Consider the following 12353-nt stretch of genomic DNA (forward strand, 5'->3'; position numbering starts at 1 on the left):
TGACTGTATTATGATGATAGTATATATGATAGTATATATCTGTATCATGAATCAATTTAAGTGGACCCCGACTTAAACAAGTTGAAAAACGTATTCGGGTGTTACCATTTAGTGGTCAATTGTACGGAATATGTACTTCAGTGTGCAATCTACTAATAAAAGTTTCAATCAATCAATCAACATACAAACACTTTATTTATTGAAACATAAATATTGAAATTCAACGACTTGGTGAATTTGCAAACAGCTAAAATGATGTACAAAGCAAATTATAACCTGCTACCCAAGAACATACAACAATGCTTCTCAACAAAAGAGGAGAAATATTTTAAAAATGTTATTCAAAACATTTGTATGCACGTACAACACTTAAAACCCCTATGTGGAATTAAATTATGGAATGGATTAAGCAAAGAAATCAAACAAAGCACCGATATGATTCAGTCTAAGAGAATGTTCAAACTACAAGTGTTCACAAAGTACAAAGAAGAAGAACTATGATGAAGATTTCGAACTTGAGATAGGCTCCAGCACCCACCGCGACCCTGAACGAGACAAGCGGTAGAAAATGAATGGATGAATGGATTTTGATCCTTTTTTTTTTTTTTTAGATAATGATTATTTATGCATTTAATATTTGTTTACTTACTTATGGTATATTGTTTATTTATCAATTATGTATTCACTGTTCAGTTACAAAGAGAGAACAAGGAAATGGGATACAATTGCCATGATATGAAACGGGATAGGATTAAATAAGCTGTGTTACATGGTTAGTGAATGAAGCATATTTTTTGGAGTTATTTCCCCATATTCCTACACATGAACTCAGATAAGGTAACACTAGCGAGCCCGGAACATAATTTTGCTTTATTCATTATTGAGGTATTTTTTGCCACCTTATGTTATACATATTTATGATGACATTTTCAGTTCATTTTGTCATCCATTATTATACCTAGACATTTGATTTCTTTATCCCTGTCAGAATAGCAATATTATATTTTTACTTCGAATCAAAGATGTCTGTTTTTGTCAAACCATCTCCTAAATGCATTAATTTCATTTGTAATTATCTTTATTAACTTCTGTTTAATCTCTCTTGAACAAAATGTGGTCGTATCGTCTGCAAATAATATTAACCTTAAGTCATTTGTGAAGCTACAAATGTATATAGAGATTGAACTCCACTACCGCGACTCCGAGATAAACATAATTTCAATATTTATTTGGATGGATGGAAACACTGAGTGTAATTGTAATGAATAGAAACACAGTAATGGATCTGTGTGGGCTTTACAAGTTGATATAACAATAATTGCATTGCACCTTTCACTGCAAACATAAACGTGTTTAAGACCTAAAAATCAGGTGTTGATAAAAGTATTTCCTGCTGTACGATGTTACACGATGTTGCTGGTGTACAACCTCTTGCAGTAATAAAAATTGCATTTTTAACATCTTTATTTACACAAATGATATAGTGTACCGTTAAGAGTACCGATGAATACAGCACAGTCTTGGAAGTTATTATTAGCTCATTGGAAAATGTTAAAAAAAAAAAAGAAATGAGATTTTAAACTATTAAACAATTACAATTTATTACATGAAGACACACAAAAGTACAGTAAATTAGTACTGTTCAGTACCAACATTGGTTCACATGTGAAAGGTTCCCATCCCTACTTACAACAGATAGCCAATTGGTGCTGATGACAAACACTTGGAAAGATGACAATGAACGCTTAGTCAGATATCAAAACATCATTATTGCAAATTTTAACATGGCCTACTAATGTTGCCTAAAAATACCCTTCTGTGAATGTGAGAGGAACTGGCAGACAAATGTGAATTCAAGTACCGTATTTTTCTGACTATAAGGCGCACTTAAAATCCTTTCATTTTCTCAAAAATCGACAGTGTGCCTTATAACCCAGTGCGCCGAATGTATGGCATAATTCTGGTCGTGCTTACCAACCTCGAAGCAATTTTATTTGATACAAGGTTTAATGATAAGTGTGAACAGTAGATGGTAGTCACACATAAGAGATACGTGTAGACTGTAATATGACGCCAGTAAACTACACCAAAACTTTAAATGTTCCATTGAAAATAAAGAACATTACACACGGCACTCAAAAATCTGTCAAAATGTTTTAGTATGACTTTGAAGCCGCACCGCTTGATGGATTGTCGGCCCATTACGGCTACCGTAGTCAGAGATACAAGTATTACTATGGTGTGTGTATAAGGAGCGCAAAATGACACCCATTAGCAGACATATTATCTGCTGTTTTGTTTCACAATATTATGCAAAACCAACTTTCCTTACCTTCTGGTACCTGCTGATGTGTATTTGAGATCTGCATAAGTCCTGAAAATGAGCGCACATCCGCCACTGTAGTCCATGCCGATTCCGTAGTTGATAAGCTTCTTCTTTTTCTCTATCTTCTTGTTATGGGACATTCACCCTCTGCTGTTGCCATTTCTAATATAAAGTAGCGTAAAGTTCTTACTTATATCTCTCCTGTGATAGGCCAGAACCCTCTAATGACTAAAGTTCCATGGGTGGATTATGTAAACCCACTACAGTTTTTAACGCTTTGATAGCTAGTCTACTGACAGTTATAAAAAGAACTTTACACTATTTTATATTACAAATGGCAACAGCAGAGGATGAATGCCACATAAGAAGGTAGAGAAAAAGAAGAAGCTTATGACTACGGTGTCGGCACGGACTACAATGGCGGACGCGCACACATTTTCAGGACTTATGCAGATCCCAAATACAGATCAGCAGGTACCAGAAGGTAAGAACAGTTGGATTTGCATAATATTGCGAAACATCAGATAATATGTCTGCTAATAGGTACCATTTTGCAGTCCTTATACACACACCATAATAATACTTGTATGTTTAATGCGCCGACAATCTAACAAGTGGTGCGGCTTCATAGCTTACCGAAGTCGTACTAAAAACATTTTGACAGATTTTTGAGCGCCGTGTGTAATGTTCTATATTCTCAATGGAACATTTAAAGTGGTGGTGTTGTTTACTGGCGTCATATTGCAGTCTACACGTATCTCTTATGTATGACTGCCATCTACTGGTCACACTTATCAATACACCATGAACCAAATAAAATTGCTTCGAGGTCGGTAAGCACAACCAGAATTCTGCCATACGTTAGGCACACCGGATTATGAGGCGCACTGTTGATTTTTGAGAAAATTAAAGGATTTTAAGTGTGCCTTATAGTCTGAAAAATGCTGTATTTATATAATTGTTATATTTATTTATTGTCTATTGATTGCTGCTTGCATAAAAGTACTTTTGACTTGTTGGAGAGACATCTTCTCGCGGGCACTGTCACATGAGTGCGTTTTATCAATCTAATGTAAGCACTAGTGACGTGACTACACTACACTCAAGACGAGGCAGCTCAGCTCTGCAATGCATACCTTAAAAACTAGGGAAAAATATAACATTCATATCATACTCTGTCATCTGTGACATTAGAAATGTTCACATTTCAGCCTACAAAAATTTCACTTTCAACTAGACCAGGGGTCGGCAACCCGCGGCTCTTTAGCGCTGCCTTAGTGGCTCTCTGAAGCTTTCTCAAAAATGCATGAAAATGGAAAACAGTGAGGGGGGGATATATTTTTTGTTTTAATATGGTTTCTCTAGAAGGACAAACATGACAAAAGCTTTCCTAATTGTTAGAAATCACAGTTTATATAAAACAAGCTTCACAGATAAATGTATTTGGCAAGCGCCGTTTTGTCCTACTAATTTTGGCGGTTCTCGAACTCGCCGTAGTTTGTTTGCATACAACTTTCTCCGACGCTGCCACAGAAAGACGTGTTTTATGCCACTTCTTCTTTGTCTCATTTTGTCCACCAAACATTGTATACTGTGCGAATACACAAAGGTGAACTTTGTTGATGTTATTGACTTGTTGGAGTGCTAATCAGGCATATTTGGTCATTGCATGACTCCAAGCTCATCGACATGCTATTTAGGCTAGCTATATGTACATAATGCATCATCATGCCTTGTTTGTAGGTATATTTGAGCTCATTTAAATTCCATTACTTAAGTCCTCTGTGTATTTAATTTATATTTGTATGTCTCATGACACATTATCTGTTTGTAATATTGGCTGCAATTCTGATAGTTTGTGTGCCTTGTTGTTCCAGACCACAGCAAACATTACCCAGCTTGCAAAGATAGTAATAAATCCATTAGAAGAAGACAGCCTGTCGTGTCCTTTAACTTGGACACACAAATGTATGCCTTTAAGCCAGTAATTTCCAGGGGTTATCTCACCCTCTGAGAAGCCTCCCTTTTACTAATGTTTTCCAATTTTACATAAATGTGTAGAATATATGAAACATTTTAACACCATGTGTTGCCTTTATTATAAGATTTATGAAGGGCTTTTAATTTTAATCAGACGGATATTTTTTGTATTTTTAGTCCAATGTGGCTCTTTCAACATTTTGGTTTGCCGACCCCTGAACTACGGTATACAAAACACGTTTTGGTAAGTTGTAGATGTTTTTTTTATGTTGTAGTTAAGCAGATGCTAACATTAGTCCTGTTAACATCATGAGTGACTGTAAAATGTGCATCTTTTGTAGTACATGTAGTTAGGTCTCTCTCTCACCCACGCACAGACACCATTAAAAATAGCTACTAAATACAGTAAATCAAAAGTTACTCAGTACTTGAGTAGTTTTATTGCACTTATTCAAGTAATTATTTGGATGACTACTTCATAGTTTTACTTGAGTCATATTACTATAAAACAGTGCTTCTCATTTATTTTCTGTTTCACTCCCTCTCGGTAGAAGAAAACATTTTGCGCCCCCAATCTCCATCGTGACTATGAATGATATCATTTGTGTATAAATTGTTATGAGTACACCTCTGCATTACATTGTATCCTTAGTAACATTAAAGAAAATACATAAATTAATATAGATCAACTTACAAGAAATATTATTTTTATCAACGGCAACAGAAAATATTTAAAGTGCACCATTTGGCAGAAATAAAAAATAAATTGAAACCCTTATTCAAACTATAATCACTTTTGACCAACTCGAACCATTTGATACTGAAACCTGAAATTAAACTTAATTTACAATAAATGCAAATTGATCAGTAACATTAACTCAGTAGCACAATATTTACAAAAAAAATTAATAAAACAATGTATACGGATTTTTTTTTTTTAAATAAATACATTTAGAAGTCAGGAATAATGGCTACAATTAGCACATTTTGTAGTGCACATGCTTTTCGAGCGGGTTTGAAGCATGGAACTAATAAAACATGTTTCCTGGGGTCACACGCAATTCCCCAACTCCCCATTGTCTAAGAAGAACTGCACTAAAGTAATGTTACCCCTGAGTACAATGTTTGGCAACATGTCACATGAATATAACAGTGTGAGTAATACCAAGACATACAACAAGAAGACACAGGGCAGGGTTAGACCTGCTGAGTCAGCTCCCACATGACACATCTGAGGTCCGTATTTACTTCTTCATGATTGAAGACAGCTCCAGAATCATGTTCTGAAATTAAAAGGGAGGTATGCAATTAACGAACAAAGGCATGCGTTTTAAAAAGGTTAAACAATTCAAAGTTAATTTACAAACATTAGGATCAAATTGATGTAGTTCTGCAACAAAGTTGATGTTTGGCCTATCATTGACAATCCGTATGTGACACAAGCACACAAATGTTGTTCTTTTTTTATGCACTCTAAATCGTTAAACGCTAGCAAAAAATTGCACCCATAATGCTCATTAAAAAAAACATCAACATTTTATATACATGCTGTAAGTATATGTAATGTAGTGGTAACGGGCACAATAATACTAACATTACTATATCATAATAATAATAATATTTACATATTTTGGTAATTTTAAGCATACGGCAGCGCATTAATTTCAAAGACGCATCACAACGTTCACCATTTCCTACAACAAGTAATCATTGCAGATTACATGAGAGTCAACAACGACTGCTTTAGGACAAATGTTGATGCTGCGCAGAACCTTATATTTTTGAGCCTGAACATACCGAGGATGAGCTACAGGTTTTAGAAGCTGAGTGCTTAACAAGAAATGCAAACTACGAACAAAGTAAAACAATCAGTTACTGTACAATGTCTGCTGTCAGTGGCATGCTGACTGATTGGATGTTCACATTTTCCCGTTTAAAAGAAGAATTCATCATAATCATCATATAACAAGCGTCTTTTTGTGTCTTTCTCGCCATCTCGCTAAATTTGAATGTCAAAGTGGCCCAACTTCTCGGTTTATGGCAACAATCGTCTGCTATACGAGTGTGAGTCATGATTTATAATCTACAATTAAATTTCACCAACTCAGAGGCGATGCAGGAGCTCAGTATGTCAATAGCTGCATTACGGCGCTGCTAAAAGTAGTTCCTTGGCATGAGCTAATACTTGGTTAATATTCATGACCACAGCACGGTGGTCTATGGTTAACATGTCAGCCTCACAATCAGTCACTCCTGAAATTTCCAATACCAATTCACGCAAATTTAACAAATCCCCGCGAATTATCCGTGGCCTTGCAAATTCCCCACAGTTTGGCCAATCAGCGCAATTTTCGCCAGGTAATTTGTCTTTGAGTGGCGTTTTTTTGTGTAGACGAAGCAGAAACAGCAAGGTGTAACAATATATCAAGTCTTTTATAGCAACGGCACAAACGTTGTCGTCCCGACTAGCTCAGACCGACTTACGGTTGCCGTCTACAGCACTAAACCTTCTGGGTAATGTAGTACACAGAGCATTCGGAAAGTATTCCCAGTGCACTTTTTTCCACCATTTGTGATGTTACAGCCCTATTACAAAATGAAATAAATTAATGTTGGTCCTGAAAATTCTACTCCATAATGACAATAAGAAAAGTTATTTTTTAATTGCATATTTATTTAAAATAATAATAAATAAAAAGCACAAGTTAATAGGTATTCACAGCATTTGCTCAATACTTCTTTAATGTACTTTTGGCAAGTCGTTTTAAATTCTATGCCACAGTTCGCCTATTTTTCTTTGCCCATTCCTCTTTGCAGCACCTCTCAAGCGCCATCTGGTATGGGAAGCGTTGTTTTTTTTTCTCCAGTATGTCTCAGTACATTGCTACATTCATTTTTCTCTCTATCTGGACTAGTCTTCCAGCATCAATGAAGTTTTGAGAAAATGCTGTGAATACTTAAGTACATGTGATTCATGGCCAAGAGAGTTACACGGGAACTGCACTTTTTTAAAATTTTGCCTATCATTGACAATCCGTATGTGACACAAGCACACAAATGTTTTTCTTTTTTATGCACAATGATGATTACTATATAATACTTACTATATAATAACAATGTTTACGTATTTTGGTCATTTTAAGCATACGGCAGTGCATTCATTTCAAAGACGCATCACAACGTTCACTATTTCCTACAACAAGTAATCATTGCAGACTTCATGAGAGCCAACAACGACTGTTTTAGGACAAATGTTGATGCTGAGCAAATCCTTATATTTTTTAACCTGAACATACCGAGGCTGAGCTACAAGTTTTAGAAGCTGAGTGACTGACCAGAAATGCAAACTACAAACAAAATAAAACAATCAGTTACTGTACTACAATCAGTTACTGTAATAAATTAGCAAAAATATTTTTTAAAACCTTATGGGGTTTTAAAAGAAAGGGAAGTCTGGGCTTCCCTACTTAGGCTGCTGGCCCCGCGACCTGCCCTCGGATAAGCGGAAGATGGATGGATGGATGGATGGATGGATGGTGGGGTATTTTCTGTAGAATTTAAGTACAAAAAAATATTTTTATTTCATTTTGGAATAAGGCTTTAACTTAAAATGTGGTAAAAGTGAAGCACTGTGAATACTTTCCAGATACACTGTATAATAATTCAAAACACCTGTGTCTTCACTTCCTTGTTTATTTATCCTTTATTTTTTTATATGGTAAGGCAATTAAGAACATATTCTCATTTGCAATGCTGATCTAGCCAAGAGGCAGCATTTATGTGATAGGAGATGTTGAAGTGTGATGATAATCTCTCATTGCCCATCATTTACAAACAAAATGTCTGCTATAAATCGCTCTCAACTGTTCACAAATGCTCTTAATGTGCGGGGGTAAATGTGTTGGAACATAAATGAATGTTTAGGACGGACAAACACACTATAACCATAAAACATACATAGAGAATGGCTAAAACTTGTGGACGACCGATCAGACAATAGGGAAGTCTTTGACAATTTCTGGAAAAATTGTGTTGAATACTGTAAAATCTGAAGCCAAAATTAAATGCTGTCAAAAATTCATGAAGAACATAAACTTAATCTGAACTGAAATAATGAGTTACAGTAAATTGCTACTTTAGTTAGTTAGGTAAGCAGTAATGAGATGGCAAAGTTAACTAAGTACTGGAGTTACGACTCCTGAACACAGACATGCCTCATTTAGCTGGGAATAAGTGTTCATTATTTATGACAAAGTATTTCCACGTCTTTAGTGGCCGGGCAAATGCTATAGCAATGACACCTTGAGAAACCTTCAGACTACTGTAAACTACAGTAGAACACTTAATGCTACTATATTGAAACGAGTGTAATGTGACTGAGTTTTATATCATGTCGATAAAGCTTTAATAATGATAATCACGTCGTTTGCACAAACATTTTCACACCATGACTTTCTAGTTTCTACACTGTAAAATCTATAGCTTGTGTACTTTTATCAGAATTATTCTTGCTGATTGGACTATAAATAAGGTAAACGCATACTGAGAGGCACTGTAGTAGTGACAAATTAGTTATGTGCACATGGACCCAATCGGATTAAAAATGCTTCATGTAAACACGCCATTCGGATGATTCTGACCCAATCACACATGTTCGAATCAAAATTTCAATCCGATTGAGACGGGTGTTTTATGCAGATAGTCATTCAGATTGAAGAGCACTTATTCCAAAATTTGGGTCGAAATGATCCGTACTGAGCTTGTATTTGAGGTCAGCTATACTTAGGTGGCAGAGAGGGGATATAATTCCATTTTCTAAAGCGACTGTCTTGCTGCTGCCCCCCCCCCCCCCCATATCCAACATGTACAGTACATAAATAGCATTATATAGTCGAGGTTTCTGTGGTTTATGCGTTATACAGTGCTTAATACCGGGGTCGAGTGGAACATACGTTAGGTCAGGAAAAAACAGAGGCTATTTAATCCCTACAAGCCTGTTTCCCCTGAAGAGCAGGGAAACCTGCAAAACGTAAACAGCATTATATACTGTTGAGTTTGTTGCTCTAAAACCCAGACTAGCAAAAACAAAATTATAGTCTGGAGTGTTGTGTGTCTGTATAACAATAATAGGAGGGATCCAGTTGTTATTCATGGCCTTACAGCTACTCCAAGTGTTAACTGCTAGCCTCAGGCACATACACAGAATGTTGTAACATTAAGATGAGCGGCAACTTCTACATATCGCAACATGAAGGGCACAAATAAGCGCCATTTAAAAAAGAGAGGTAAAACAAAAGTAGTGAACAGAATTAAATACTTCATAAATAAATAATGCGACAATGTCGGACAAGCAGAAATGCAGACATGGTTCTTGTTCTTCAGCACCTACAGTAAAAAAAAAAAACTTGTCCGAAAGATGGCGAGATGTCGCTATCTTTCAGACAATAACACTCCTTTCCGCTTGCGGTATGTCTGCGCCTGTCAAAGTAAAGTATTCCAATTTAAGTTGTGATGCATGAAAATGCACGTTAACATCTTATTTTTTTCAGGGTCCAAGTACACAGTAACATATTATTACAATTTATGATCAGATTAAATCAATTTTGCCCATGTACATGTGGCTATTGAGTCACCATAAATTGGGTGCAAATGTATTTTTCTTAAATACAAAATTAATTTCTAACCTTTATTTAATGTTATTATTTTTGGATTTTTTTTTCAAGGTTGTGCTTCTACAGCTGAAATAAACCTACTATACGAATTATGGACCGATTGTATATTTGTAAGGGGTTAAACCTATAAAATCAGCAGGAGATTAAATAATTATTTTCCCCGCAATATGTTAACCAAGACAAAGTTCAGACACTAAATAAAACTGATGCAAAACACAATTTTTGTTCAAGAACTTCATATTCCGAACAAAATATAGCTACTTTAGTATTTTCAGATATTCAAATCTAATCAATTCTTACCATAGACATCCTCCTCCCACTGCCTGGAAGCGGTGGAGTCTCTACGGGACTCTCTTCCCCGTTGAAGTGCTGAGCTTCAGTATTTGTAACATTTATAGAATCTAGGCTGGGAGATGGAGTCCCCTGCCTTCCATCAGACATTCCCCGGGACATGAAGCTGCTCTTCCTGGTTGTTGGGAAGAGGTCACTCCCAAGAGAATCACTTGCATCACTAAATTCTTTATATATACTCACTCTGCTCTGCTTTCTTTGTGAAAAGTTTAGGACTGCAGGGATATTAATGTGGCTGGACATTAATGTAGGTCGAGGTTCTGTGTACTGCAACATGCCGGGGTTATGAGGTGCATCGGAGTTGTCACTGCAAGATGACTGCCTCCCCATGTCCAGAGTATTTCGCCTGTCCACGGCTCGAAGCTGCTGCAGACTCTTGATGTCAGCTTGGCTTGGCTGGTAAGCTTGTGCTGGCAGGTGGTTTGGGATGTTCGGCTCCTGAGTATGAGGTGGTATGGCGGTCAAGTCCTGTGTATCTTCATCACGATTGGACAGAAACGAGCAGGTTATTTGTGTATGTTGCAACTTCTGTGGGGAAGAATTTGGTAGTATGCAAACCTGCTGCTGCGCCATAGAGTTTTTCTTGGACCTGCATGCACTGTCATTGTCTCCATATTTGTAACCGTACAAACTTTGTTTGATCTTTTTCACCCCTAAATGGAAGATCTCAAGAAGATTGAGGAATAAAGAGACTCCCGATATAACCAGCATGAAAACCATGAAAAGATTTTTCTCCGTTGGTCGTGACACAAAACAGTCCACACTGTTGGGGCAAGGCAACCTCTCACATCGGTACAGAGGAGACAGTCCAATGCCATAGAGAGCACATTGACCTATAATGAAACCCACTTCCACTACAGATCTGGTCAAGATATGGAAAACGTATGTTCTCAACAGGGAGCCTTGAAGGGGAGCTTTCCGTACCTTCTTCTGTTCCTCTAGTTTCCTGAGCTCTCGCTCTATTCGCTTGTGGTCCTGTACGGGGTCTGTCCCCTCCAACTCAGCTTTCAGGCAGGCTTTTTTTCTGTGTCTCTCTTTATCAAGGGTTCTCAAACGGTACAACGCATGCCCCATGTAGACCAAGGATGGAGAAGACACAAATATGATCTGAAGAACCCAGTAGCGAATCAGGGAGATGGGGAAAGCCTGGTCATAGCAAACATTTTTGCACCCAGGTTGTTCTGTGTTGCAAACAAACTCACTCTGTTCATCATCCCAAACGTCTTCAGCCGCAACACCAAGCACAAGCATGCGGAAAATGAAGAGGATGGTGAGCCAAATCTTCCCCACAATAGTGGAGTGAATGTGGACCTCCTCTAAAATGCTCCCGAGCAAATTCCAATCCCCCATCCTTGGTCACATTTGCTGTCAGAAAAACAAACGAGCAGTCAGCTGAGATAAATGGTTTAAAATTAAACATATGTATCAAAAAATTACTCACACGGATCTATGGTGCCTGCCCTCATTTGTCATTGTTCCCTTTGCAAGAGAGGAGACCCAACTGACCAGTGCTGATCATTTTATCGCTGTTGGGAACTAGGTCTCCAGTTTGCAATAATTGATCCATCATGACCCTATAATGCCCTGAGGTTTGTTTCATCCTGACACTTTTAACAGGACACCAGACTGGAAAAAGCACCAACCGACATGTCAGTATCTCGTATGTTCACGTATTCAGAGCTTCGAAGGGAAAGTGAACATTTGTGGACATGTCTGTGGTGCCGAGTCCAGAAAGGTTTTCCGCTCCCATCTACAGAATATACATTTTAGCACCAAGTTGTTTTCGAGTGAGGGAAACGTTATTTGTATTTCACGGACTTAGGTGTTACTGTTTAAAAGTGAAACCTGATTCATCATATGTGGGATGAACAGGGGACTGGTGTCATTCTTATGGATTTAAAAAAATATTTCAACATTTGACTTAAGATACAAAGTATACAAATGTTTTCATTAAACAATAATTAAAAGCATACTGAATCAAATGCTTTTTATCACCAATGAGATCAATAAAATGCAATTAGGGT

The 12353-nt window shown here is 37.0% G+C and overlaps 1 protein-coding gene across 1 annotated transcript; it reads right to left on the reverse strand.

Moving 5' to 3' along the window:
* Window positions 1-3234: 3234 nt before the first annotated feature.
* gja10b (gap junction protein alpha 10 b) lies at window positions 3235-11679 on the reverse strand. Its single transcript, XM_061929260.2, has 2 exons — window positions 10279-11679; window positions 3235-5589 (listed from the first exon to the last, which is right to left on the reverse strand). The coding sequence occupies exons 1-2, from the start codon at window positions 11677-11679 to the stop codon at window positions 5551-5553; spliced, it is 1440 nt and encodes a 479-aa protein (XP_061785244.1). The 3' UTR covers window positions 3235-5550.
* Between the last annotated feature and the right edge of the window lie 674 nt (window positions 11680-12353).

Source organism: Nerophis lumbriciformis, linkage group LG34, assembly GCF_033978685.3.
Source record: "Nerophis lumbriciformis linkage group LG34, RoL_Nlum_v2.1, whole genome shotgun sequence".
Classification (NCBI taxonomy): domain Eukaryota; kingdom Metazoa; phylum Chordata; class Actinopteri; order Syngnathiformes; family Syngnathidae; genus Nerophis; species Nerophis lumbriciformis.

Coding starts and splice junctions, on each gene's coding strand:
- gja10b (XM_061929260.2), bottom strand. CDS start 11,679: ATGGGGGATTGGAATTTGCTCGGGAGCATTTTAGAGGAGGTCCACATT. Junction 5,590..10,278: donor GTGGGAGGAGGATGTCTATG/GTAAGAATTGAT, acceptor TTTTAATTTCAG/AACATGATTCTGGAGCTGTC.